This window comes from Salarias fasciatus, chromosome 15, assembly GCF_902148845.1.
Source record: "Salarias fasciatus chromosome 15, fSalaFa1.1, whole genome shotgun sequence".
Taxonomy (NCBI): Eukaryota; Metazoa; Chordata; class Actinopteri; order Blenniiformes; family Blenniidae; genus Salarias; species Salarias fasciatus.
Window position 1 is genome coordinate 7,135,595 of NC_043759.1, and position 26,915 is coordinate 7,162,509.

Sequence of the window (26,915 nt, forward strand, 5' to 3'; positions counted from 1 at the left end):
TCAGAAGACATTTTCTCCCCGTGTTAACAAGATAATTCATTTCCCTCCGTGGCAGTCGAGAACATACAAGGTTACACCGTTCGCAGTCAAACGGTCATTAGCGGCGCACTCGGCTGGTGCTTGTGCTGTTGTTTCGTGGCAACCACCCTCAAGAGAACCGTGACAGCTGCTGTTGGTGGAGGCTGTGCAGACGCGAACACTTAGGACTGTCTGTGTTTTTTTTTTCTGAACATCATTTTAAAGGCAGCCGGTCAGACTGATAAATACTCAAAGTCAAGATTTGAAATTAAAATTTGAGTCGTGGTTGTATTTTTCATGTAAGACCTTATTTACATGTCATGTCCAAGTGACTTCAAGTCTTGTCTGACTTTTTTTTTTTTAACAGGAGAAATTGAGGCAATAGTAAAACTCTGTAAGGACACGAGAGTGTTCGCTGCTAAAGCTGAATGTCATGAAACACAGTCACAACACAATGATTTCTAGCTGTGCCAGGAATTATTGAGAGCACCATGTGGTGCTGATAGTGTTGAAGAGCAACACAGCCCCCCTCCAGGGAGGCGGTCAGGGTGGTGGATGGATCAACAACTCTATTTAATTTGAAATTTGTTGCTCTGAGTAAATCCCACTGTCTCCTCGTCTGCCCCCAGCTCTGCAGAGTTTCCTCTGTAAGCTCCTTCTCTCAGTCTCATTGCTCCTGTCGTGGCATTTTTCAGTAAAACACCACCGGACCAGCGCTGAACAGCGTAACTACAGGTGAATACACCGAGTGTGGGTGTATATTGCTTCGTTTGGGAGCTAATGCCCCAGTCAGGATATCCTGACCTCAAATGCACGCTTTGACTGTGTGAGGAACACCGATGCACTCTCAGGTAGAACATGCAGAAAGAGCTCCATCTGGACTTGAACAAGTGTGGAGTACAAGAGCCCTAACTCGTCTGTCTTGAAATTGGACCGAGCGTTGAACCAAAAGCTAATCGTCAGCCTTGATCAGATTATCCTTGGATGGGTCTTTCTGGGCCTCTGCACTCACTAGAACTATATTTTATGTCTTTAGCCGGCTCGACCGAGAAGGTTAAAATAATGAGCGTGAAAGCAGGTGAGAGGCTGAAAGTGAGGTAAAGTGATTCTGGGGTCGGACAGAAAGTTGGAGCGAGACACTGAGGAGATAATCGAGTTTAGACGAGTCGAGCGAGAGACTGACGGCGGACGGTCGGTGAGATAAAGAAGGAAAAGGTGGCGAGAGAGATTCGAGTAGCAGACGGGCAGGGCGGCACCCGACTCTGCACGGAGAACATCTAACGGAGGCGTAATTTCACAGGATGCAAAGGGATAATGAGAGATGCCAATCACAGTGACCCTGCCAGATGAGGTCGACAGGATACAGCGTGTGGAAGTGGAGGAGCACGAGTGTTTTCAGCCTTAAACAAACCCGTCGAAACGTTTACGACTCTGGCACATCCATCCACATTTCTCAGTTCAACACTGAGGAGCTGGAGGGTTTTCTACCTTAAAGCTTTGAGTGGTGCCTTTTCACTCGCTTTATAGCACAATGAAGTTGGGACTGTTTTAAAGTGGAAAACAGCCTGAGCTTCGCACCAGATGTAGCCTTGCTGGTTATTGCAGAGCAAAATTAGCAACATATTTCCTCTGAAGTGGTTTGTTTTCACAGAAAGTTGAAGCTGCCCATCTGGGAGCCCTCAGAGCAGTTGTGGGATGAGTCGAAAGTGTCGCAGGACAAATTTTTCTGGTGTACAAAAAAAAAAAAGTCATATGAATATGCAAAAATGTTGCATGAAGATGGTGATCCATAGCAAAACCTGTATGGTAGGCACGAAATGCCAGAGCAACGCACAATCCACAGCACAAATACAAAAGGTGCAACTTAAGTACAAAAGCTACAGTGCAAATGCAAAAGTTGCGACACAAATACAAAAGCTACAGTACAAATAGGTAAGGCTCAATGCCAGTAAACACAGTGTACAGCACAAAGACTAAAGTTGCTACACAGATACAGAAGCTACAGCACACAAAAGCAAATATAAAAGCTACAACACAAATACAAGACACACATTGCAAACAGGAAAGCATAACACAAAGATAAACATAAGTACAAAAGCAAAGACCCAAGTACATGAGCCACAACACAAGAAAAGTCACAACAACAAAATAACAAAAGAAACAAGTCATGACAAATAGCAAATGTCATAATACGAAATATCACAAGACAAATGCAGAAGTTACAAGACAAAAACAAAAGCTATAACACAAACAAATAAATATCTCAACACAAACACAAATATCAAATATCACGACAAAAGCGACAACAAAATAACAAAATAAATGTCACAAATCAAACACGAATGCCACAACACAAAAACAGATATTTCAACACAAATGTCAGAAACCAAACAAAAGCCACAACATGAATAAAAAAGCCACAACACAAAAAACAACACAAATGCAAACACTGCAGCACAAACGATTATCACAACACAAGGACAACAGCTACAAAACAAAACGTAAATATCACAAAACAAGGCAATTAATATCACAACACAAATACAAATACATTTCACACATGGAGAACAAGGCCTACAACACAAATACAGATGTCACAACACAAACACAAACGCTACAAAGTATGAAATCTGCAACTCAAGTACAGTCTGTGAAACAAACTCCACTGAATTCGTATGTCAACAAGCTTTAGGTGGAACTTTGTTTATATGTAGTTATTTATTCCTGCTTTTTGAATTTTAAAGTTTCAGTGAAAACATGGGTTTTTCTTGTCTTAAGATTTGATACATGCATTTAAAAAGTTGCTGTGGATGATTTGGGTTTAACATCTCTGCTGGAGTCACATGCAGCTGCAGATGAAGTAAAGGAAATCACATCTAACAACTTGTTTTTTTTCCTTTAATGTGCTGAAATGTGAATAATCCACTCTGAATATATTTAAAAGTGTTTTTGTGTGTCCCGGTGACCGTTGAAACTGTGTCCAAATGGCCAAAGCACAGAGAAAGAGAGATGTTATCTTTGCTTAACTGGCTCAGCGTGCGTTCAGCCGGAACCTGTGGATGAGCTGTAAATGTCTTTAAATGAGCTGCTTCTAAATGTAGTCTAACGCTGTGGAGTCAGAAGAGATGTGAGTCCAGGCTGGAACATCAGAACGCTTCCTTTAATGGTAAAAAAAAAAGGAGAAAAAAAGTCCCATTTGAAGTCCATTTCCCCCTCATGTTGCATCTTTTGAGGACGGAGCCGAGCAGCAGCTGCAGCGCGGCGCCGAGTTCAGTTTCTACACGAGGTGACAACAGTAATTACACACAGAGAGGAAGAAAGCTGCAGAAAACAGCGCCGAGGCTCGGGGGGAATTGGTATTAGACCTCTTGTATGATTAGTGTTCTGACATTATGCTGCCCTGGCATTTAGACCTCTTGGTTTATAAATGAGAGCGCCTCACCGCAGCGGTAAAAACCTCTGGCCGAGGCGCTCCGGCCCGCCGCATGAATTAAACATGGCGGGTAGCGGGGACAAGGGCAGGAGTGAAGGTGAGGAGCGCCGGGAGTGTTCACAGGTGACGGGTTCAATTTTAAGGCCCACTTGGCGCTCGTAACTTTGTGGAAACGACCAAACGCCTCCTGTTTTTATTTTGCTGTTTGGCGTTGGTGGAGCTACGGCCAGGAGCTGAAATCACGGAGGGGGAACCGGGGGGGGGTCGTGACCTCTGTGGTGGAGAAAACCGATGACCCCTGAACAACAGTAAGGGGATGTGGGAATATCCAACAAGGCATCTGAGACATCTGGCGCAGAAGCCAAATACTTGTGTTTTTGAATTTTTCATGTGTTGCACTATTGTACAGATGTTGGATCTGCATTGAGTGAAAGGTCGGGGACAATGGAGCACAAATATCAATCTGCTCAGTTCAGGCCTCCGGCCTTCCAACAGGAGACTGAAGAATTTATTATTATGGGAGCTCGGGAAAACACCATGAGAAGCTCCCTTTATTGGAAAAGCAAATTATCCCCCATTTCACCCTTTACATGTGTCAAAAGAAGTATCCTTGCTGCAGCAATGGGATTAACTCCAGCTTGAATAACGTGTATATGTGAATGGATGTATGGATTCATTCGTGTGGACATGTTGCTTTTTACTGGTTGGCAAATGGCAGCAATGCTGGGTTGGTTGGAGTCAGCTCGCTCTGAGAATAGCATAATTAGTTGTTTGCAAAAGTTTTAAAGTTTTATATTTTTCTCCCAGTCTCCTTCGTGCTCGGCGTTGGAAGAGTCTTTGAGAGGCTGAGATCGTGACTCTGCTGGAGCCGCTGCCGTCTTTTCGGAGGTCTCCCTGTTCCTCCTTCTGCTCAGCCCCGCAGAATAAACCTGACACCTCCCTGATTTATGTGTGTGACAGATAAGAATCGAAATGTGTGAAGTTTTGCACGGCGGCGAGTTCTGCTGGGAAAATGCCGAGCGAGTGCAGGCACCGGAGTGAATTAACGACTGCGGCGTCGTGTGGCTTTCCCTTGGCGAGCGGGTCATGCTAACACAGCGTAATGTGTTGGGAGAAACCCCAGAGAGGCACCCGACGCCACCCCTTCCCCCCGATATGGCCCAGAGCTTAACAAGGTGTGTGCAGAGGAGATAATTTGCCTCCAGGACAGGAGTAGGAGTAGGAGGAGGATGGAGATGGATTTGGAAAGTGTGGACTTACTTCCCGCCGTGTCCTGGAGTGCCCTGCGAGTCGAGCCGGGGGAGAGTCTGAAGGCAGATCCAGCTCGGGAACTCTCAGCCCCGCGGCAGATTAACGCGGTAAATTTTTATCTCTGCCATCAGGTCATTTTCTTTTTGTCTGCGGCGGCTGGGCACGGCTCACGGTCGCAAGCAATTACAACACCTCCTCAGAGCTCCCTGCCGCCGCGCCGGCTTTATGGCCGCCGCCGCCGCCTCGCGCTCCAGCTCGCTTTCTCCAGCTGTCACTAACATAATTATCCGCTTGGAGAGGCAGGTGAGAGCAGTTCACTCAGAGGTTAGTGCTCAGGTGAGCAGGAAGACTCGGTTCATCCTCCGCCGGCAGATTTATAACCTCACTTTTTAAGCAATTAGCTCCAAAGTGCTCGGCAGCAGATAAACTCCGGGTCTCCCCCCCCAGGGGGGAATTTACCAGGAGGGGACGGCATCTTTCTCTCCTGCCGCTGATAAAGTTTACTTATTTAGTTCCACAATTACATATCGATCGATGTACCAAGTTACTGACTTAGCTGCGTGTTTACTTAGTTACTGACAGAATAAGACCCAAATGTTTCGAGTTTGAGGAAAGTTTTGCGCTCACGCAGCAACATTTTAAAGAGAGTGGATTCCAAAGAAGTCTAACGCTTCAGACGGAGCTTCCACTGCAGATCTGCTGAACAACTGTGCAATTCTTCAGTTTTTCTTGTTGTTTTGTTGTTTCTTGTTGTGTTTAGTCTGTATTTTCTCCAGCTGTGGCTTCGTTCTACACCAGCAGTTTGTGGAAGTCTTCTGTGATTTTTTTGTGCTTTTGAAAAAGATGAAGAAAACATTGATGGAGCGTCCTGAATTTGTTTTCTTGACCCTTCTAGCTTCCGTCTGTTTCGTCTGGTTCTGACCCGCCGTTTTCTCCTCCTTTGTGTCGTCGTCAGGGTGCCGCTCAAAGTGGAGCAGGCCAACAATGCCCGGGACGCCCTGGCGAAGGCCGTCTACAGCCGCCTCTTCGACCACGTGGTCACCCGGGTCAACCAGTGCTTCCCCTTCGACTCCTCCGCCAACTTCATCGGCGTGCTGGACATCGCTGGCTTCGGTTTGTCTCGAACCACAGTTCTTGAAAACAGAGGAGAAAAACACTTTTTATAATCTATAATTTACATGAAAACTATATTAAGTGATCAGATTGGTTCCTTTCATTTTGGACCAATCCAATCAGATCCAAGTGTTTACATGCTGGAAGATTTACGATCAGATTACTGCAAGTCTGCTGTAACTGTAGCTATTGAAAACATGCAGTCCTGTGTTCTATTGTAAAACCGCTGAAGCTGCAGCTGCTTCTCTGGAAGCCACAAACACACTCAGCTCTTCACAGTTTATTCTCAACGTATGTCGCGTTGCAATCACAGCAGGCATTTGCATGATTTCTTAATTCGCCGCCGCCGCCGCGTCAGACTGACCCTCTTCCTCTCACTTCCACTTGGCAGAGTACTTTGAGCACAACAGCTTCGAGCAGTTCTGCATCAACTACTGTAACGAGAAGCTGCAGCAGTTCTTCAACGAGCGCATCCTGAAGGAGGTGAGAGCCCAACCCGCCGTTTTCTAATCATTGTCATTTTGTTCCATTCGGGGACAGAGAGGGACGCATCAGGAAACACAAACGGGGACAAGGGCGTACAGACGACTCAGGATTTATAGATTTAAGTGCTTTAATCCCTGCAGACGGTTATTTTCCATGAGTAGACGTCGCTTTTTTAAATTGTGGGTTTCGTATTTTTCAAATGAAAGTGATATTTTTTCTGAAGATCAAACCCCTCTGAGCCTGCTTTTGGGTTGAGTGCTGTTTATGTCAAGAAGTTTCCCGATATTCACTTTATTTGCAATTTTGCAACACGTAGGTGAAGTTTTCTGTTTGGGTCTTCCTTTGATCGTGCAGTTTCCAGATGCAACTCTGGAGATACGTAAATAACCCTCTGTGAAAGTTGATTCTGAGTACGGATGTATAAATAATGATGCCTAATGTGTTACTGTCATTTAGAGTTATTTCTGGCAAAAGAAATGATCAAAAGAAAGGTGTTGACCCTGAGATCTGTTATCATTGTGCTGAAAACTTAAATAAGTTAGTTTTGAGTTAAGTGCTTACTTCTAGCTTAGGGTTATGAAACACATTTTAATTCATTCAGTTTCATTGTATATATGTTTAATGAGTCAGTCTACCAAAAAAAATAAGCACAAATTTTCATTCAAAGTGTCAGTACTGCATGTATGAGCAGGGTTTCAGTGCTAACACCTTCATCCTGCCATCGCCGCTCGCGCCCGTCCTCATTAGACGAGTGCGGCGCGAACGCTCCTGCAGGTTCTCATTAGAACCGCCTGGCCTCTGTTTTCCAGGAGCAAGAGCTGTACCAGCGGGAGGGGCTGGGAGTCAACGAGGTGCACTACGTGGACAATCAGGACTGCATAGGTGCGTCTCGCCGCCCCGCGTTCAGCGGCTCCTCGCTCGAGTTCAGCGAGTTCCTCCGGAGGCCGAGCGGCGGGTTACACGCTCGGAATGGAAAGACACGACTTTGGGTTTGAACTGGCAGCACGTCGTCGCCGTGCACGTCAGTCAGCGGACAAATGCACTCACGCTGACGGCTACCAGAGATTTACAGCCCCTGCAATCAGACTTCAGCTCAGACAAGAGCGTTTCTGAGTGAAAATGTTCCTTTTTTTTTTCCATTTTTCAACGTGTTGAAAATGATTTTAAGAAATGGCAGAAACACTAAAAAGGGTGTATTTAGCATGTTGGGCCACTAGTTGGTGCTGTTGTTAGTTTTTGTAATGAAACCCCACACGCACCTGTGTGTATAGAAAACTACTCTCTATACACCATCTACTGAGCATGCAATGAAGGAATATTTACTAGGACTGTGTAATGCAGTTGCATAGTTTCAAAAGAGTTTTTTTCTCCGTTCCTATAGAGACGGAAAAGTTTTCAGTGTCTCCGAGCACCGTTGTCGTGTAAACAGACGTACGGCAGCAGGTTTTCACACTGGCAGGGTGTTTTCAGGCCCCGTTGTCCTGAACTCCCTGGATCCCAGCAGCAGCAGCAGGTACCTTCCCGTTCTCCGTGGTCCAGGTTGGAGTTGGATCAGATGGCCTGAACTTGGTCATTTGGCCTTTGAAGACATTTTGTCTGTGTTCCGAGAAGCTCCGTCGGGTTGTTCTGTTCCACTGAGTGAGCGGGTTAATCCGCTGCTAACAGGAACATGCTGACGCTTCAGGACGAACCCCCCCCCCCCCCCCCCCCCCCCCCCCCCCCTCTCCCCTCCCCCCCCCCCCCTCTCACGGGAGTCAGAGCCTCCGACAGTCAAGTTAACAGACCGGGTCGTCCCTCAATTGGAATTTCCGATTCGATCGCCCGTCTGTCCACGTGTTGGACCACAGAATCGCTCCCATTGAGTTCCTGCACTGGCGTGTGAGAATGTAAAGCACATCTGGGGGCTGCTAAATCAATAGAACACTGGGAAATAAGTGATATGTAATCCCCCCTGCACAAAAAAATTGATTTTGACTTTATTTGAGACATTTACAATCCGTTTGACCTCACAATCCGATTATGAGAAGGATTTTTATAGCCATGTAAATGGGAATATTGTGGCGTGAATGAGGCATCAGTCGATCTGGTTATGGCTCTGCGAGGTCAGGGAGGCAGGTGTTTCCACAGCCTCGTGCTGCTCATCACCGCCGCCGTCTGCCCGCCATCATCTCCTCACACCCGCCCCGCCTCCGCAGTTCGACCTCCTCGCGGCGTGTGAGTGACGGCGCCCCCCGGAGCACGTGAATCCCCCTCCTGTCCTCCAAACGTGTCTTCATTACCGCGGGGGATGGATGTGAGGTGATCGGCGGTGACGGAGGTTAATGGCGGCTTTCTGCTGACGGAGGGAGTCGGGCAGCTCGCGCACGGCGCCGCTCGCTCCCCGATCGCTCAAACACTTTGATCTGTTTGGCTTCTCGGCGGGCGCGGCGAAAGCCGGAAGCTCGTCTTTGTTTGCGCGGCATCAGAGAGCATAAAAATCACACTTAATGTGGCAGAAAATGAATTCTGTATAAACAGAGGATCCGCGGCAGCTCGCCAGAGTGGAAACTTCTGATTGTTGAGCAGAGGAGCTGCATGGCGGAGAGTCTGCACAGGTTTAGTTTCTGTTTTCCTGGAGTGAAACGTGGCTGCCGCTCGGCGCTCGGGCCTCCTCTGGCCTCCGTAAGGACTAGTAAAGCAGCCTCCACTAGTTGATTCAGGTCAGGAAGCATGACAGAGACCTCCGTACGGCGTGGGGATACTGGGTCGTCCTCCATCACATCCTGTTGTTCTTTTTTACGCTTTTACTGCTTAACTCAGACATTTCAAAAAGTGGCTCATGTTCAACAAGTACTCAGCGTCTGCGGGTAACAGTTTAGCTTATTTTCCTGCACTATAAAAATTTGTTAACATAACGGTCGACTGAAGACTTAGTTTTTGTTTCAGCAAACTTTTGCATTCGATAACAGCAGCATATTAAAAATGACAGCTGCACACATGGAAACTACTACTGCTAGTATCACTACCATTACTGTTGCTACTATTATGACAACTACTCATAGTAACACTAGTAGTAATACTACTATTATGACTACTACTAGTAATGCCAATGACATTTGTAGTATTACGGCACTATTACTAGTAATATTACTACTGTTACTGCTCTTACTACACTAGTATACAACTGTTACTCCTACTACTACCAATATCATTATCACTGCTACTCATTCTACTAATGCTAGTAGTGATACCACCATTACTACTGCTAGTACTACTATTACGACTATTACTTATTATACTAATACTAGTAGTGATATTACTATTAGTACTGTTACTTCTATGATCTACTCTTGGTACTACTAGTACGACAATGACAACAACTACTACTAATGCTAAGACTACTCGTAGTATGACTGTTACTACTATTATTACTAATACTGGTAGTAGTTACTAATGTTTTTGCTATTACTCATACTAGTACTAATACTGGAACAGATGGATTATTAGTATTAGTATAAGTGATGGTAGTAATTTAGTAAAACTGAACTAGCTGTCATGTTTCTAGTCAGGTCGTGAAGATTGTGGGAAGATCTCGTCTTTTCTTCCACTCAGACTTTATTTGAGTTTTGAACCGTCTCCATATCGGCCTCCTCTGATCCGATCGGCTCTAATTGATCCCTCACTCACTGCTCACCCCTCCCCCTCCCGTCTCCCCCCCTCCTCCCCCTTCCCATGCAGACCTGGTGGAGGCCAAGCTGGTGGGCATCCTGGACATCCTGGACGAAGAGAACCGGCTACCTCAGCCCAGCGACCAGCACTTCACCGACACCGTGCACAACAAGCACAAGAACCACTTCCGCCTCACCGTGAGTCCAGGAGCGACCGAGCGGCCCGGGAAGCGAAATCCAGCAAGAGGGGCTCAGTTTAGGCAGAGAAAATCAGTTTGGATGATACCAAACTGACATGTCGGACACACATTTAATCCGGTTTAAATAAAACAGAATTGAACTATTCTATGATATAGAATTCTGACAATATGTTTAATTCATCATTAAACCTGCTCCAATCTCTTGATTTCTTCAAATGATGAAGTTGTGCTGCACCAGCTAAATAATTTAAAGCACCAAAACAATAAAAGGAGTCATTGAAATCAACGTATTTAATTATATATATATATATATATATCTTCGACGGACACATAGAATTCCACATATTTCTCCCTTGTTTCAGCTCCTTCTTTAAAAATTATTGCAGTATTGATTAAACTAGCCAGTTAACCGCGTGAGGACTACTTCTGGAAGATTTCTGAAACAGAAAAACCAGATCTGCTTCATAACTTCCTGTACGTCGTGAGAATGTGTCGAGATTACTGTGAAAATGTTAAAAAAAAAAAAAAAAAAAAATCTCTGCAAACAGCTGATTTAAAACCCTCGGTGGTGAAGCGCTCTGTCGGATTGGCTTTAAAGTGTCGGCGTTGCCGTGGCGACCGATGCCAGTTCAGTGGGTTTTGGGTGAAGGACGTCGCTTCTAACTGCTGACACCGAATCTTTAATCTTCATTTCCTGCAGAGGATGATTGACGGCAGCGGGAATTAACTCGCTGCTGTAAATGGAAAACATGCAGGAACTCTGCTGAGTCTGACAGCTGGAGAGAGTGTGTGTGTGTGTGTGTGTGTGTGTGTGTGTGTTCACCTACGTGTGTGTGTGTGTCCCTCAGGTGCCCAGGAAGTCTAAGCTGGCCATCCACAGGAACGTGAGGGACGATGAAGGATTCATTATCAGACACTTTGCAGGAGCCGTGTGCTACGAGACGGTGCGTTTCTCAGCTTCCACTTTGGTTTTTTTTTTTTTTTTTTTTTTTTTCCTTCCAAAAATAATTTCTTCCCCACTTCTTCTCTTTGATCGCCGGGCTGCGGAAAACACCGGCGATCAGAGCGTTTTTAACATGAAAGGGAGTGACCATTCGGGTCCTGTTGGATCCTGAAAAAAACAAACAAACAAACAAGGGAGCCGTGAGGAGATTCTAAATGATGGCGACGCTTCCTGTGTACTCATGTTTGTACAGTAAACAAGCTGCCCGAACGGACCAGAGCGCAGAGGCTGAGCTGGAACATCAATCATCCTCTTTACCGTGTTTCTTTAAAAGCCGTTTCTGCTTTTAGGTTCAGAAAAAAAACTTTACATTTAACCGGCAGCATTTTGAAAATGTCTTTTTACATCACCGCTGTGTAATCAGTAAAGCTGTCAGAGTTTATCGCTTTAATCGCAATTAATTAATGCAAGGTTGCTAATTTTAAGCTAATTTTTTGATTAATTTAGTTTAATTAATTGATTTATTAATCACAGAAGTAAAGTAGGGTTTGGGCTTTTTTTTTTTTTTTTAATTGAAAGCTGTATTCGGCATAGATATTGTATTCAACTGGTCTACATGCCACTTCATTTTGAAAGAATGTCCAAAAAGGTCAAAAAGGAAATTCTTTATGTTCATTTGTTCCCTAACTAAGAGGCGATGCTGCAGTTTCAATGGAGGTCGACTGTATCTAAAATTGCAGAATCGCAGCTTCCTGTTTGGACTGATGAATCCTTTACGTTGTCATCTTAAAACTGCATTCAAATGCAAAACATCAGAATTTTAAACACACAATTTAAAATGTGATTAATTGCGATGAAGTCTGGAAATCCTGTGATTAATCACAATCAAGAAAATTAATCTTTTGCCACCCTTAGAAAACAGAAAACAACAATCTTCTGTTTGTTGTCATATAGGCGGAGCTGAAGTGTCTCATTTTTCAGCTCAGTTCGCTGTGTTGCAACTTTGTCTGGGCATTAATCTAAAAGAAATCACGTCATCCTTCAAGAACATCTTTCTTCACTTTTTGACTCCACTGTTGACTCCTTTTATTTTCTCTTTTTTACACAGTCTGTTTCAGCTTCCCATTCAAGCTTTACTCTTGTTTAAACTTTATTTTGGAGATGTTGACGTTAGCTTGTTACCATTTAGAGACGTGGCATGTGAACTGTGTGTCGACGGCTCGTTTTCCCCTCAGACCCAGTTCGTGGAGAAGAACAACGACGCTCTGCACATGTCCCTGCAGTCTCTGATCAGCGAGTCCAAGGACCGCTTCATCCGCGAGCTCTTCGAAAACTCCAACAACAGCAGAGACGTCAAGCAGAAGGCCGGGAAGCTCAGCTTCATCAGCGTCGGGAACAAGTTCAAGGTCGGAAACTTCTACGTTTAGTCTGTCACCGTTTCTTTTTCCTCACGTCAGAGGTTTTGTTTGAATGCTGGGACTCGTTGGGTAAATGATGAACGCCTGCCGCCTCACTGGACTTGACTAGATGTTTTAGCTGATTACCGTTAGCTTAGCTGTCATGCAGCCGTCCACCACTAGTCGGAGCTGCAGAGCCTTCAGACAAAAATTTGACGGATGATCGACAGATTTTATCTAAAGGTGGAAACAAAGACACTGTGATATCACCCTACTGGAACAGTGAACGACCTCATCCATTCGAAATATCTGGATATTAACCGGCACCTTTCATTTTTAATGAACAGCTTAACTTTTTTCTCACCTTCTCAAGATTTTTCACATAAATCCATCTTTGTTTTGAAATTCTGACACAAGAATCTAAAATGAACCTCATGGTTTTGACAGTTTCAAGGTTTTCTCAGCACTCTTCTATAAAGTGCTGGTACATGTCCCTCTTGAAATGCCGTTTTGTCTCTTTCTTGCTAAAATTTGAGCTGAATGGCCTGGCAGTGAGCTCTGTAAACAGACCCTCGTGGAGCTGGGCTGTCGGCTCCTCCTCCTCGCAGACGTTCTCCTTCCTGGAGCAGACTTGTTGGGAACTTCCTGTAAATCCATGAGAGGTTTCTGAAACGCGTTCTGCCGATGTGTAAGCAGTGAATTTTGAGGTGCCTCTGAATCCAGTTTCAGTATTGTGATGTGAGGATCGCTGCTGCTCACCGCCATCCAGCTGCCTCTGGGGTAAATGGCGCTCTGCAAACTGTGCGGCTATTAGCCGAGCGCCGGCTAATTAAGAGCCCCCGCTGCCGCCGCCGCCTCGTCTGACTGATGAAGACGTGCCGTCTGTCAAAACACTCGCCGCCTCGCCTTATTAGACGAGATGTTGCTTCGCGCTCGGAGTCGGCGTGACTCCGCCGGCTCGTCGTTCCGGCGGCGGCTAAAACCTCGGGTCAGCCGGTTCGCGCCGGTCTCCTAAGGAAACGCCGCTGCTCCTTCAGCCTCGGCTCTCCCAGAGTGCACTGCTCCAGTCCTGGAGCCGTATTCACTGAACACCCCGAGGCCAACGCCAGCTCCTAATTGGCAGAGTCTGGAGAAACTTCTCAGTTCTGAGGAGTTTTGCTCCTCAGTGGAGAAACGTTTGAGAGAACCAAGCAAGTCCAGGACGAAGACGGGGTTTTAATCCTGGTTTAAATGGGACCTTCAGATCCAGCCAAGGAAGGATCAATCAGCTTTTGTCCACGCTCAAAGTATTTCTAACCAAACTGAGAACCTGCATTGTTGGGCTCAATATTGCGTTTTCTATTGTCCTCGCCTCTGAAATGATGTGGATTTGCACCCTCTCCCTCTTTTTAATCATCGGACTACTACTGTAAAGCTATTGGCTTCCTTCCTGAGCCAGTCGATATTGGTTATAGCTTGCCATGCGGGCGGCTCGTCAATAACGGGGCAGGGCCGGTCGATAATTGGCAATCGGTAATTGGCTGTGAGGTTCTGCCTTCATACATTTTAGAACGCCGATGAAAGATCGAAAAATCAAACACGTAGAACCGATGGAACGGTTTGATGAAAGAGTGCAACAAACTTTGTGTGTGTGTGTGTGTGTGTGTGTGTGTGTGTGTGTGTGTGTGTGTGTGTGTGTGTGTGTGTGTGTGTGTGTGTGTGTGTGTGTGTATACACACACCTGAAACAGTACTTTGTCTATAAATCACTAAATTGATCGCTTAGTGCTGAAGAAAAGACGGGATGGGATCAGGGAAACAAGTACATGACAGTTAATGACCGTATGAAACTGTTAAAAGTCTGAGAAACAAAAGTATGTCCTCTTTAAAGTTAAATGCAGGATTTGATTGTGCTTTGGGCGTCTGTTTACACGACAACGGTACTCAGAGCTACTGAAAACTCAACTTTTTGACAATGACTTGGTATTTTTGACTGTGAAAGTAAGAATGCTCAGTTTTTTAAAATAGTTTTTATCGTAGTTCTCATAAATAACATCGTGTGCAGCAGTAAAAATCTGGTTATCAGATTCAGAGGGGACTAAAATGCAGAGTTTGGCTCCATAAACAATGTGTGCGGTCAAGCTGGATATAAAAAAAAAAAAAAACGAAAAAAACTGCTGGATCAGCAAACCAGAGCTCGGGACAGAGAGTCAGGGCGTACCGGTGCCAAACCCGCGGGAGACACCAACTTATCCAGAATGCAGAGTCGGCGTCTGAAGCCTGGAAGCACCGCTTCATCTCAGTGATGCATGAGGCTGGAAACACGTCGGGTGGAAGTCACAGCACATCTGAATCAGAGCTGTCGGCATTCATATAGTTTCACTGCTGCTTTTGTTTGGGGTCCTCTGTTTTATCCTTATTACCCAACTCACCTTTACACACCCACAGATGCGTCATCCAACCAGGACCAAGGTTAGCCAAAAACCGCAGCGCGCGGATCCACTCAATCACTAAAAATCATTAGGTTTGTTTTATAAAAAAAAGAAAAGAAGCACATTTCCTGAGGGAGTGGTGTCCGAGCCGGAGAGCGGCCGAGCGGACGGCACAAGGAGAGAGCAGAACGTCGCAGGCTTTGATGTACAAACATTTCATCACCTTGAGTCATATGCGCGATACATCACGGATGCTCTCTGAGAACGTCCGATCGCCGCCCGTCTCCGGCGTGTCAGATCCCGGAGCGCGTCCGCTCGGCTTTCATGAGAACATCTTTTTATCTCCGCGCTCGTGCTGCAGGTACAGTGTGGCTAACATGTGGAATTCAAACAGCCTGGAGCACGTGGCGCTGTTTCCAACACCAAGATTCTCCTTTCTTAGATCTGCTGCTTCTTATAGACAGAGTGTGAGGGACTCACTGTTCCACCTAGTGGCACAGACCGGTAATACAGGACTGCTCAGACATTGCCGAGGTGTGCGTTGTATTTTAACAGTGGAGAAAACTGAGAAGCAGGAAGATATTGACATCTGAAACCAGGGAAGCACAATTTTTGTGCTATTTTTGTAGAAGAAGTGAATAATTGAACACTTTTTTTTGTTTGAGTGATGCTGTTTTTGCACACTGGATGGCAGTATTTTCTCTCGTCTCAAAATTTTCAAAGGCCTCATTTAGTTGGAGTGACTTTTTTTTGTTGTCTGCAACTGAAGAAATGAGTGATGACTCACTGTTCCACCTTGTGGTCTCAATTGGAATTACATGACTGGTTGTGCTGTGAAAGCAGTTTGTTTCCTGAGAGAATTTACAGTTTAACACTGTTTTGCAAGGTTACATATATATATATATATATATATATATATATATATATATATATATATATATATATATATATATATATATAAAGCTGCATCAGATGTTAGTTTAAAGTGATGTAAACAATGGAAATGCACATATTTCGATATTTTAGATCACAGAAAATTATCCATTTCATTAATTCAGTGTGAGCTATAGTTCTTTAGACTGTCAATATTTAAAACAATTGTGAGTTTTATTGATTTTTCTTGGTTAATTTTACAATTAAACTTAATGATTGGTTAAGGTTACTTTTTCATGGTTTTGACACCTTTTTTTAAATGTATGGAACACCGTGTTTTTGCTTCTGTAACATACGTTAATTGCGTATTTAACTTAAACGCCTAGCTTCACAAGCGTTTTGCATTTAATGTAGCTTTACTGAATAATCATATAAATGTGTTTTTTCTCTTTTTTTGCTACTGTGACAATTATTACAAGGCATCATGAAGCCAACTGAACTATTATTGACACGGATTAAATATTTAATTGTTACTTTTTTGATGGGAAAAGTGTCCAAAAAATCTACACTAGCATTTAGAATTCAACCCACAAATAGAAATATTTGCTTTAAGGTTAGAAAGAGTCGATGCTGGGATGAATACAGCTGAACAGCTCCACACATTTCCATGAAACGCTGATAATATCGGTGTGTCTGAATGCTGTTTTCTCTGGAGTGAACTCAGACAACTCTTTGAAGTTATTCAAGGGGACGTCGGCGCTGAATCGGAGCCCGACTGACGTCTGATTACCTGCAGTGTTTTCCTCACCCCGCCACCTCTCCTCCTCCTCCTCTCCGTCCCGGCTCTGATTGAGGCTGAATAGGTGTAGAGGTGGAGGAGGACAGTCGCACGGAAGCGAGCGGGGACGGATGTGAGGGAGACGACAGGAATCTGCGGAGGGAACGCAGCTTTTTATTACATCCAGACAGCACGGCTTTGTCTCTGCTCACACAGCGAATACATCATAACAAGGGTGTCCTCATCCAAAGACACCGCTGATAATTCAGCACCTCCAGCGTTATGCAGCCAGACTGCAGCTTTTTACCACATTTTTCAAAGATGCACATTTCCATTTCTACACCAGGTAGTTTCAAAGCACTTAAAAGGACATTTAAAGTTTACAAGGTGTTGAAAACAAGCTGACTTTTCTCGCTGCTGCTGGCTGCCACAGAGGAATCCGCTCTGTGTTTGTGTTACTTTTGTTAGTCTCTGTCAGCTAATATTTTCTCATCAGATTAAAAGGTTTTCCTCTTTGTTACCAATTATGCGCCCTTTACAGGAAGTAAATAAGTGATTAAAGTGGACTCTGGTTTAAAAAGCAGCAGTTTCTTACTGCAAATTAAAAGCAATGAGTTGCTTGCAAGAGTCAGTTGTGTCATATTAAACTATCGTTCATTAAGGGTTTTCTTAATAATGTGCACAAAGCTGTGAGACTTTGGTTCAGTTAGTCAGCTTAACCATCAGTTAGCGGGAGGAAGATGCTCTACAATCTGATGTTACAGGAGAAAGATGCTCTATAATATTTATATATGGTGTTTATGTGTGTATATTATGTATGCAGTGTGTTTATTTTTAACCTTAGCCATGTTGTTTTCATTCAGGCAGATTATCGCTGCTGAATCGTTGATTTCCCCCTCTGTTCTCTTCCTCGTGCAGACCCAGCTGAACATCCTCCTGGAAAAGCTCCGCAGCACGGTCAGTGTTTCGTCCTGCTCATGTAGCCTCGTGATGATTTCATGTAACGCAGCAGCCGCGCCGTTTTCCGGCTGCGTGCCTCCCGAGAGGTGAACAGGTTCACGCTCTGCCTCCCCGGGCTGCACGTATCTCGTGTTCTCACTCCGATGCGATGAATGTCATGAATTCCTGATGCCGTCCCCGCTGTTTTCTTTTATTTCATTCTATTTTTTTCCGTCTCTGTGCGTCACTCCAGGGCTCCAGCTTCATCCGCTGCATTAAGCCCAACCTGAAGATGGTCAGCCACCAGTTCGAAGGCGCTCAGATCCTCTCCCAGCTGCAGTGCTCCGGTCAGTCACTCCCCGCACTTTAATCATTTTTCCATCTGTGAAATTGTTCCTACAGTGATACACAATTAGAAGTAAGTAGTTTAAGTATTGCCAGTGACAGTGAGTTGTTAACATAACGGCGCTCTCATAAACTGCAGCAGCTTCGCAGTAAACACCAGTGAGTTTGACTGGTTTATGGCTTCATTTAACCAGGCGCTCAGATTTGTTCACTGGAGTTCAGTCAGTGAACTGAATCCGTGTTTTGAGTGAGACTTTAGTAAATCGAGTCACTGGACTGTTTCAGCCGAATCATCCAAGTCTATAGTACTCATCATGAGTCCTTTAACAGAAGTCAGATTGGAAAGATTGGAATCATTAATCTGGGTGTTCAGGAGCTGATCAGTCCACTTTTTTTTGTATGTATTTACTGGTCAAACTTTAAAATACCATCATGTGTACAAAATGCTTTGTATTTTTCTTTTTGGCTTCCAGCTTTCCTAAAAGATTCCCGTCCGTATGATTTATCCAGGCTGACTTGTTGATACCAAACAAGCCCTCCTGCTTCTGCGCTCATATATACCTTCTCTCTGTTTCTGTCGTTCCTTGGTGAATCTGCTGTCAGCAGATCCTGTTTATCCCACTTAAAGTATGAGAAAACAGCCCAAAAATAAATAAATCTGCCACACAGACACCAAAACAAAGCAGCGAACTGGTGCACAGTGTGAGGAAACCTGAGCAGGAAGCTGCAGAGCCGTGACTGGCCGAACCGTTCACACCGAACCGGTGGCACGTTTGGAAAATGCACCTGCGTGGAAGTAACGGTCCAACACAGTGATGCTGACAGAAGGGGGTCGAAAACTCGCATCCAGATATCTGAAAGCCTTTGTAGTGAGTGATGAATGATATTTCGTTTCAGGATGGATTTCACTGTGAAAGTGATGCACGGCTTGAAATTCATTAGCGCCGTCTCCCTGTTCTATCATAGACTTCAGCATGTGCCAAAATTCAGTGAAGCAGCTGTTAATTCAATCCTAAATCAAGCGTCTCTACATTTTTTTTTTTGTCATGGCGACTGAAAACTGTTCAGTCAAGACACTCAATCGAAGTGAAGCATATCTCTACAGCTGTCTGACTTTTCACAGTGTAGTTCACGCAGACAGACCTCCAGTCCACCGCAGGATGAACTCAGTCTTCCCGTCTCCGGTGAGGCTGGAGGAAAGCCGGGCCTGACCCTCCATGAGGGACGGCTGACAGTGAAAAGCCCTGCGATTGTGGCTTCCATGTCCGAGAGAACAGAGGAGTCGTCTGCGTCCTTCACGCGATGAATCTCTGCACCACTTCACCCAAGGACGAAGGCGCTCACGTTCACATCCACCGACCTTAAAATAGCCCTGGATGCAAATCAGCGGACATCTTGCAGAGAAAAGCTGAGGAGACGGGCTGCCTTTAGGGGCAAAAAAAAAACAAAAAAAACTTTGGGAACAAGCTTTTCTCTTCTTGACTTGTCAGTTTATAACATCCAAGCTTCACGGTTCACACAAATGCAAATGTGCAGCTGGCATGTCGGTGCACAGACTGTGTCCAAAAGAAAAGCCAGAGTCGCACCGACAGCAGAGCCACGCTGGAGCAGGGACAACGAAAGGCCTGAGGGGCCGAGGGACGGCTCCAGTCTGGGTGTGGCCATTAAACACCTGTGTGTTTTTAACTTTGTGTTAGAGCAAATCGCTGTCTGCTTTGGTGTGATTGTTGTTTTCCCTCGTTTCCATGGAGACAATGGGAGCGTTTTTGAGAAGTCCCACCCTTGGAGCCATTTTCCAAGAGTTGGATTTCCAAGCACTGTTCTCATGTAAACGGACACCCGGAATGCAGCGAAACAGTCCGTTTTCACTGAAAACGTTGTTGTGTGAACGGGGCCTGAGAAACTTCCGTGCACGAACATGACAGGAAGGGGATCGAACGTCCGTTTGATTTGGACGACACAGAGCAAGAGATTTCATAAAATTCCTGCATACATTCAGATTTTCTTGTACTTTGAGTCTCGGATGCCATTTATCTTCAACTTCCTGATTTCTGCTGCGCCCCCAAAACCCAGAACTCTGACAGATCCTCCCCTCCATCCCTTCCTTCAGGTCACGAAGAGAGGGAAAAAAAAAAAAAAATACAAGTGTGACTTTTAATATCCTCTGAGATTTGGATTTAGCTTTCTTTCACACAGACCCGATGTTCAGATACGGCGCCAGGCCTCAGCTCTTTATCACTGTTATTGGACCGGGAAAGGAGGCGATGATGGTTTGGAGTAGACACGGGAGTCCTGGGTGTCCCTCCAGGACACAGTCAGAACCTTCAGCTGCGTCCAAGACGCCTGTTGTGGCTTGAATCACACTTTAAAACGAAAGGAAGAAAAAAAACAAGATGTGGATGTAATCCTTCTGATCTGACGGAGCCTTGTTCTCAGACCCGTGAGCAGAAAGTACAGAAAGGCTCAGACAGCTTAAGTAAATCAGCCACATATTGAAAGTGAGTAATACCTTGTGAGGTGGAGGCAGGATTTAATAACCATGAGTGACTTTACAAGGAGCCAGCGGAGGGAGACTAACACCGGGAGGAAATGTTCAGGAGCTCGTGTGACCGTTTAAAACCCAGAGCAGGTGTCGTCGGCTTTTAATGAGAGTCAGACAAAAACATGTCTTAAATATGCGTTTGCTGGATTAGATCTTCTTTGTGACGATGCAGACGAACGGACGCCTGTTGCCACGGACGACGCTCTGTGGTGGAGTTATAATTTTTTTTTTTTAAAGACGTTTTATCTTCGACTTACTGTTCATCAGATTGTTGGTGGTGTCGCTGCCGAGCCTGTCCTCGTCTGCAGGCAGCCGACAGCTCCCACTAGTGGCTCAGCCTGATAACTGCAGTGTTTTTAAAATGCTGCATCGGCGCGAAACTTTTCTGAAATGAAAATACAATTATTTTTTTTTTATCATGTTTCACGATTAAAAAGAGAAATGATTCCCTACTACAAGGAAATACACACATTTTCCTACTTCATTTGCGTTTTGACTCGTGAAAATGACTTCAATAAGAATATTTTTATCAGAGTGTTTCGACATGGCGAGTGAAGGCTGGGGTGTTAATTTAATTTATCAAGATTTCTTTCTCTGTCACACTTCCCTTTGGGAGACCGTACATCAATTACAGGAGTTCATATGAGTTTTAGCCTTATCACAATACACAAGAAACTCAGTGACAGAAGAAAGAAAAAAAACGTCACACAAAGGAGTGGAATCTCATTCTCTTGGTGTTTGCAGGCTCACACACTCTCACATTTGGGTTTCATTCGCCGCTGACATTGAAGCGAGGAAGCATTGTGTTTCCGACCTCATTCTTGCAAACATTTCTTTTCATCCTCCAGAAGAATTCTTGAGTTTTGGCGAAAACACCGAGAATGTAGGACGAACTGACGTCAGGCTGAGAGAGCTCTGAATCAACCCGGCGCTCGGGTTGAAGCGCCGCCGCCTCATCTGCACTGAATGCTAATTAGCGGCATCTGGCTGCTGCGAAGCAGGTTTGAAATTGCGCCCTTTGATATGAGCTTTCGAGGCAAAGCGAGGTGACTAACGGCGCTTCAAAGCTGGGCGATCATCCGCGTTTAAAAGGGCGTCTTGATAAGCAACTTAATGCGACGTGGCTGGCTGAAGAGCGCGGAAAGTCACCACAACATAAACACAAGGCGGCACCCAGCTCAGATGAGACGCCGGGATTTCTTTCGTCTGAACTCTGTCCTTTTTTTTACAAGGTTTCCTCCTAAATGCACAGATCACTGGCAATTTCCAATCGCCAATTAACCTCGGATGCTTTATTTTAGGGAGAACGTGCAGAGAAAGGGAAGAAATACTGTCACTGTGAGGAAAGTGCTAACCGCTAATTCACATTGCAACCCTCCGATGGCAGTGTGTGTCATTTTTGAGACACGGCTTGTTTAATGAATCATTTTAATTTGAAAAATAGCCCGCGGCTAGCAGAGTGTCTCCTTATCGGTTGAAAGTCTCTTCAACACAAAATGACTCATTCAAACCAAAACCGGCGGCAAATGAAATCAAATTCTGTGGTGAAAATCCGAACTGAATGAATCTGGGTGGAGGAGTCCGCTGAAGCAGCTGAACCCGCCCCGTGTTTCCCTCTGTCTCTGCAGGCATGGTGTCTGTGCTGGACCTGATGCAGGGCGGCTTCCCGTCCAGAGCGCCCTTCCACGAGCTCTACAACATGTACCAGCAGTACATGCCTCCCAAACTCACCCGGCTCGACCCGCGCCTCTTCTGCAAGGTCCAGCCTCGTCTCCGCTCTCCGCTCTCACTCCTACCTCCTTCATCTTTTGTTTTTTTTTTGTTCATGCACTCTCGTATTCATGCTCCTGTGTGTTCCGCAGGCTTTGTTTATGGCCCTGGGACTGGATGAGAAGGACTACAAGTTCGGTCTGACCAAAGTGTTTTTCCGGCCCGGGAAGGTAAAAATTCTTGAAAATCTGAATCACTTGACGCAGGAAATGCAGGAACTGCTCAGTGTTTGAATACCGGGGGATTTAATATTTCAATTCAGAGGTTTTGTTGATAACTTTCATTTTCCATGGAGTCGCTGCATTTTTTTGGGACTGCTTTGAAAAAGTTGCGTTTTCAGTGGTTCCAAAACAGCCACATCCCAGAATGCAACAGAAGTTTTGAGTTTTTACTTGAAAATGTTTCGCAAACAGGAACCGAGATGAATTTCCCTGGAATATTATTGAAGTAGATGCACAAAAGTTAAATGAACATGCTTGTCTTTTCAACATGATCATGATGTTGTTGTTGTTGTTATAGTTTAGCTAAAATGTTGTTTTGAGTCCTCATAAAGTCCCATAATTTTCAAGTGTGTCACTGAAGTGTGTTTCTCAGTCACAAAGTGCAGCTTGACATCATTTGAATGTCACATCTATCAACAGGAAACCGACTTCAAGTTTAATGGCTCAGTTCAAGTAACTTTACAGAATTCTTAGTATTTCCAAACTCGGTTCCAAAAAGCCAAATTGAAAAGCCTTCATGAACTTCTTGCAGTTTTCCTCTCACGGCCCGCCTTCACATGCCTGTTCCAGTTCGGAATAATTAACTCTCTGTGATCAACCCATCGGTTTGTCTTTTAACGAAGCGACTGAAAATGTGGGCGTTAGCGCCTGAGTTCACTGAAGGGTGAAAGTGACGGCGCTCGGGGAGGAAGCTCGTACTGTACGTCAGTTTTTCAGCCGAGATGAGGTGAGCTTTCCAAAGCCAACAGATGGGGGTTTTATTCCCCCGCTGGATGAATAATTCATCATATTTGGGTTCGACACGCGGCGTCTGAGGGGGACTCGGTTAAAATGCATGCCCCGGTTTGCAGAGAATGTCGGTACACAGCGTGCAGGACGAACTGTAACTCTGACTCTGTAGATTTAGCTCCCAGGAATAAATAAATACTTAATTCCTCTGTTGGCTGAACTGGATTTTATAGCTGCACTTCGCTCTAATGTAGCACCAGCATCATCACATGGTAGCTGGAAATCAGTCACTTCAGATGTTAAATTTGGGGTTTTCGGTATTAAAGAAGCGTCTAGTTCGTCTCTCTTCATCTGGATCATTGAACTATGAGACTCTGATCGCTTCGTCTGGAGAACTTTACAATAAAGAGACACAGACGTTCCAGAAAATAAAGCAGCGGCGGCTTCGCTCGCGACTCTCCGGGTTGTGGAAGTCGGAGGATCGGCTGCGCGCTCACGGAGCAGCTCTCGGCTGACTTTCAGATGGAGCACGCTAAGTGTTGGAAAGCATTCGGCGGCACTGCCGAGATCCTCGACTCACTTATAAAACATGCATGAATGAAGAGAGGGGAAAACTCAATTCGCCGTCGCTTAAATAAATATACACTTCCCAGCTTCTGGCCGTGCTCCAGTGAAATATGAAGGATATTAATCTCTGACAGCGGCTGAATATCAGAAGCTAAATTTTAAACGAGGCTATTCACTTTTTTATGACGACGGGGATTTGGTGCAGCGCTGAGATATATGATGGGGAAATAAAAGTGTGTCGCAGAGTTTACCTCCAGTGGATTTATCCAGTTGTAATGCAGGGATTGTTGCTGGAGAGCGGCTGCTTACTGGCAATGAGGAAGGCTGTTATTGATTAGTTTGATCCAGAGAGGCAGTAGCCTAAAAAAGAAAAAGCCTTCAGTTTTGGGTTTTTTTCTGGTGGCAGGGAAGATTCACCATGAATACAAAAAGCAACGACGTGAATACAAAAGCTGCAACAAGGGAGGAATACAGAAGGCACGGCACGATTCTGAACGTTAGCGCGACAGACACGTGCCGTGGATTTCCACCGCACTCGTCCCTGAGTTCAGTCATGCAGATTCAGAGCTCGGACTCCGGGAAACGCGGGTTTGGCGTCTCTGACGGCGTTTCTCTGGCTGTGGTCCAGTTTGCAGAGTTCGACCAGATCATGAAGTCGGACCCGGAGCACCTGGCGGAGCTGGTGAAGAAGGTCAACAGGTGGCTCATCCACAGCCGCTGGAAGAAAGTGCAGTGGTGCGCTCTGTCCGTCATCAAACGTAAGCACGTCCGGCCGGCCGGCCTCCACCTGTCCTCTCTCATCCTGTGTTTCCCTCCCCGCGTGTTGTCCGTCCTCGCCGTCTGGTTTTCCGCGTCGATCGATTCAGAAATGAGCCTCAGTGGCAGAAATTGAAAAGATGCAAGTGTTGCCAAAGCATATCATCACGTCCCATTAAAAATGAAGACGCTTTGTCTCCCCGACACAATGCCTAATTTCACAGCTGTTACAGGCAATACTTTGATTTTTGTGTGCACCACACTGCGGCCTTTGTTTCGTTTTCAGTCTAGTCATTGTTCCCAGCTGCCGTATTTTCTGGAGTAGAATCACACCTGTCCAAAAAATTCATCATGAGGAAACAAAACATTTAATCCCTCCATTAGTTTCCTTCATATCTGTGAAAGTGTCTCTGCTTCACGTTAGTCCTTTTCTCATGGACTCTGAACTAATTTCTGATACTCTGTTTTAAGTTTTTAAACATGTGTGTGTATATATATATATATATATATATTTTATATTTATATATATATATATTTTTTTGTTTTTTGTTTAAATCATCATATAGTACCACCCAGACAGTGCCAGTCTGTTTTCATTTATAAATCTCGTCATATAATTGATCAGGCAAAAAAATAAGAGAAAAAGTAAGACTTACAGTGAAGAAAATATGGTCATTTAAATAAATAGAGAATAAAGTACAACAAAATATGTGTCTCTTAAATTAGAAACATTCGCCGTTTTCAGTTTAGCTTTGTAATTGCCAAAAAATAACTTTTTTGGGGGGGTTTAATCTGGAACATTGCAGACTGCAATAAATCGCATTGGAGAGGGAAAAAAAACCCTTTGAATTTCAATTGTACCTTGAATGCACCATTAAAGTGAGAGAACCTATGGCGGCCACAAAACTCGCTGGAAAAGAACAATTTCAAAGTTTAAACTCAGAATTACCCACGTAATGACGCTGGTTCTATACGACTTTTGTTCCCTAAACCATCAAACAGCTCAGAGTTTGAGTCTGGAGGACAGCGGAGAGAAGCTGCGGCGCCACCATCTCTCAGACATTTTGTTTTCAGTTCAACCTTGAAATTTTGATACAAGCTTTCCCCCTAATTGGAAAACAGTGCAGAATTCCACGGAGAGAACCTGGTGGGCGTGAAAATATGTTTTGTTTTCAAAGCGTTCACGACTCCTGAGGCTCAGGAGAAAAAAAAGCTGTTCTGTTTTCCACTGAGGCCCAGTTTGCACCACGTTTCCAGCGAAAACAGAAAAGCTCGTTGTGTTTTGAGTGTTAGCACGGCGGCGGTGCTCAAAGCCCCGAAGAAAACGCTCTGACTCCGTCTCCATGGAAACGGCGAAGAATGGGGTGGATTTTTTTTTTTTTTTTTTTTAAATCGTCTGTCCTTTGAAGTGGGCATCACATCATGAAACGGCGGTTTGGTCACCTCTCCTCATTTCTCCACGGTCTATTTTCTTGTAAAACTCCAATCTTTCCCAGCTCAGACGTGACGGTGGCCCTCTTTTGTCCCTGCCGATTCCCCCCCATCCTGACGCTGACCTCCACGTTTCTCCGCCGTTTGACCTCCCTCTACGTCATCTATGGACGGTTCTGACTCTGAACCTCCTTCCACAATTCTCAGCAAATGTCTTCCCGCCTCGCGTTGCCCTCTGCTTCCTGCTGTATAGAAAAATAACTGAATATGCCTCAGTCAGTCCCCCGTTCCGCTACAGACAGTTTTTAAAGGGTTAAATTCGCCATACGGCTCTAAAAGCCTGACTAAGTTGAGGTTGGAAGTGTCACGCTAAAGAAACATTTCGATTATTATCAACAGAAACAGAATATCTGCTAAACATGATGGCTTCTCCCCTCTGGTGCTGTCGGACGCGGCAGCTGTGACTCCTGCCGTTTCTGAAAGGAAATCCACGGACGTTTGGAGCCGCGCGGCGTCCTGTTGACCGTACGGTGGGACTCGAGTGGAGAGCGTCGATGGTGCTTGACTCGGAGAGCTCGCACTCGTTTCCCCCACAGAGACTCAGAAATGACTGGCCGGGTCTCAGGAGGGTGGACGACCTCTGAAAACAACTCCGCCATTCAAAACAAGAGTTTTGAATTCCGAGGACGGCTGGAACGCATTAAAGTGCCTGAGAGAGCCAAAACAAAACTCAGAAGAAAAAAAAAAGCAGGCGTTACACAAGGTCTGCATCTCAATTCACAGGGGAGATGGCAGCATTTTTATTTTTTATTTTTTTTTTATTTTAGGACTATTGGAATGCATTTTAAGGACGTTTTTAAGTGAACATGGAAATATTAATCGCATTTTGAGTGTCTGTTAACACGACAACGGTGCTTGGAGTCACTGAAGACGCAATGTAACACTCGTCTGTCCAAAAGAATGTCCATTAACTGGGGGACTTCGTGGCCCAACATGATACGCTGCAAAAGAGTGTAGCCCAAATACAAGGTATCAACACTAAATCAAAGAAAACTACTCTTAAAAC

General features: G+C 44.9%; 1 protein-coding gene across 6 annotated transcripts in view; it reads left to right on the forward strand.

Annotated features, from left to right (window-relative positions):
* Nucleotides 1-26,915, forward strand: part of LOC115401391 (unconventional myosin-VI-like) — a 108,945-nt gene that overhangs the window by 56,558 nt on the left and 25,472 nt on the right. For all 6 annotated transcript variants that reach the window (XM_030109535.1, XM_030109536.1, XM_030109537.1 and 3 more), the window contains exons 13-23: nt 5,658-5,815; nt 6,207-6,298; nt 7,111-7,183; nt 10,019-10,146; nt 10,997-11,092; nt 12,327-12,497; nt 17,468-17,506; nt 17,742-17,835; nt 22,004-22,134; nt 22,238-22,315; nt 24,291-24,420. In XM_030109535.1, the coding sequence (XP_029965395.1) occupies nt 5,658-5,815; nt 6,207-6,298; nt 7,111-7,183; nt 10,019-10,146; nt 10,997-11,092; nt 12,327-12,497; nt 17,468-17,506; nt 17,742-17,835; nt 22,004-22,134; nt 22,238-22,315; nt 24,291-24,420 (1,190 nt within the window). The remainder of the gene's footprint in view (nt 1-5,657; nt 5,816-6,206; nt 6,299-7,110; nt 7,184-10,018; nt 10,147-10,996; nt 11,093-12,326; nt 12,498-17,467; nt 17,507-17,741; nt 17,836-22,003; nt 22,135-22,237; nt 22,316-24,290; nt 24,421-26,915) is intronic.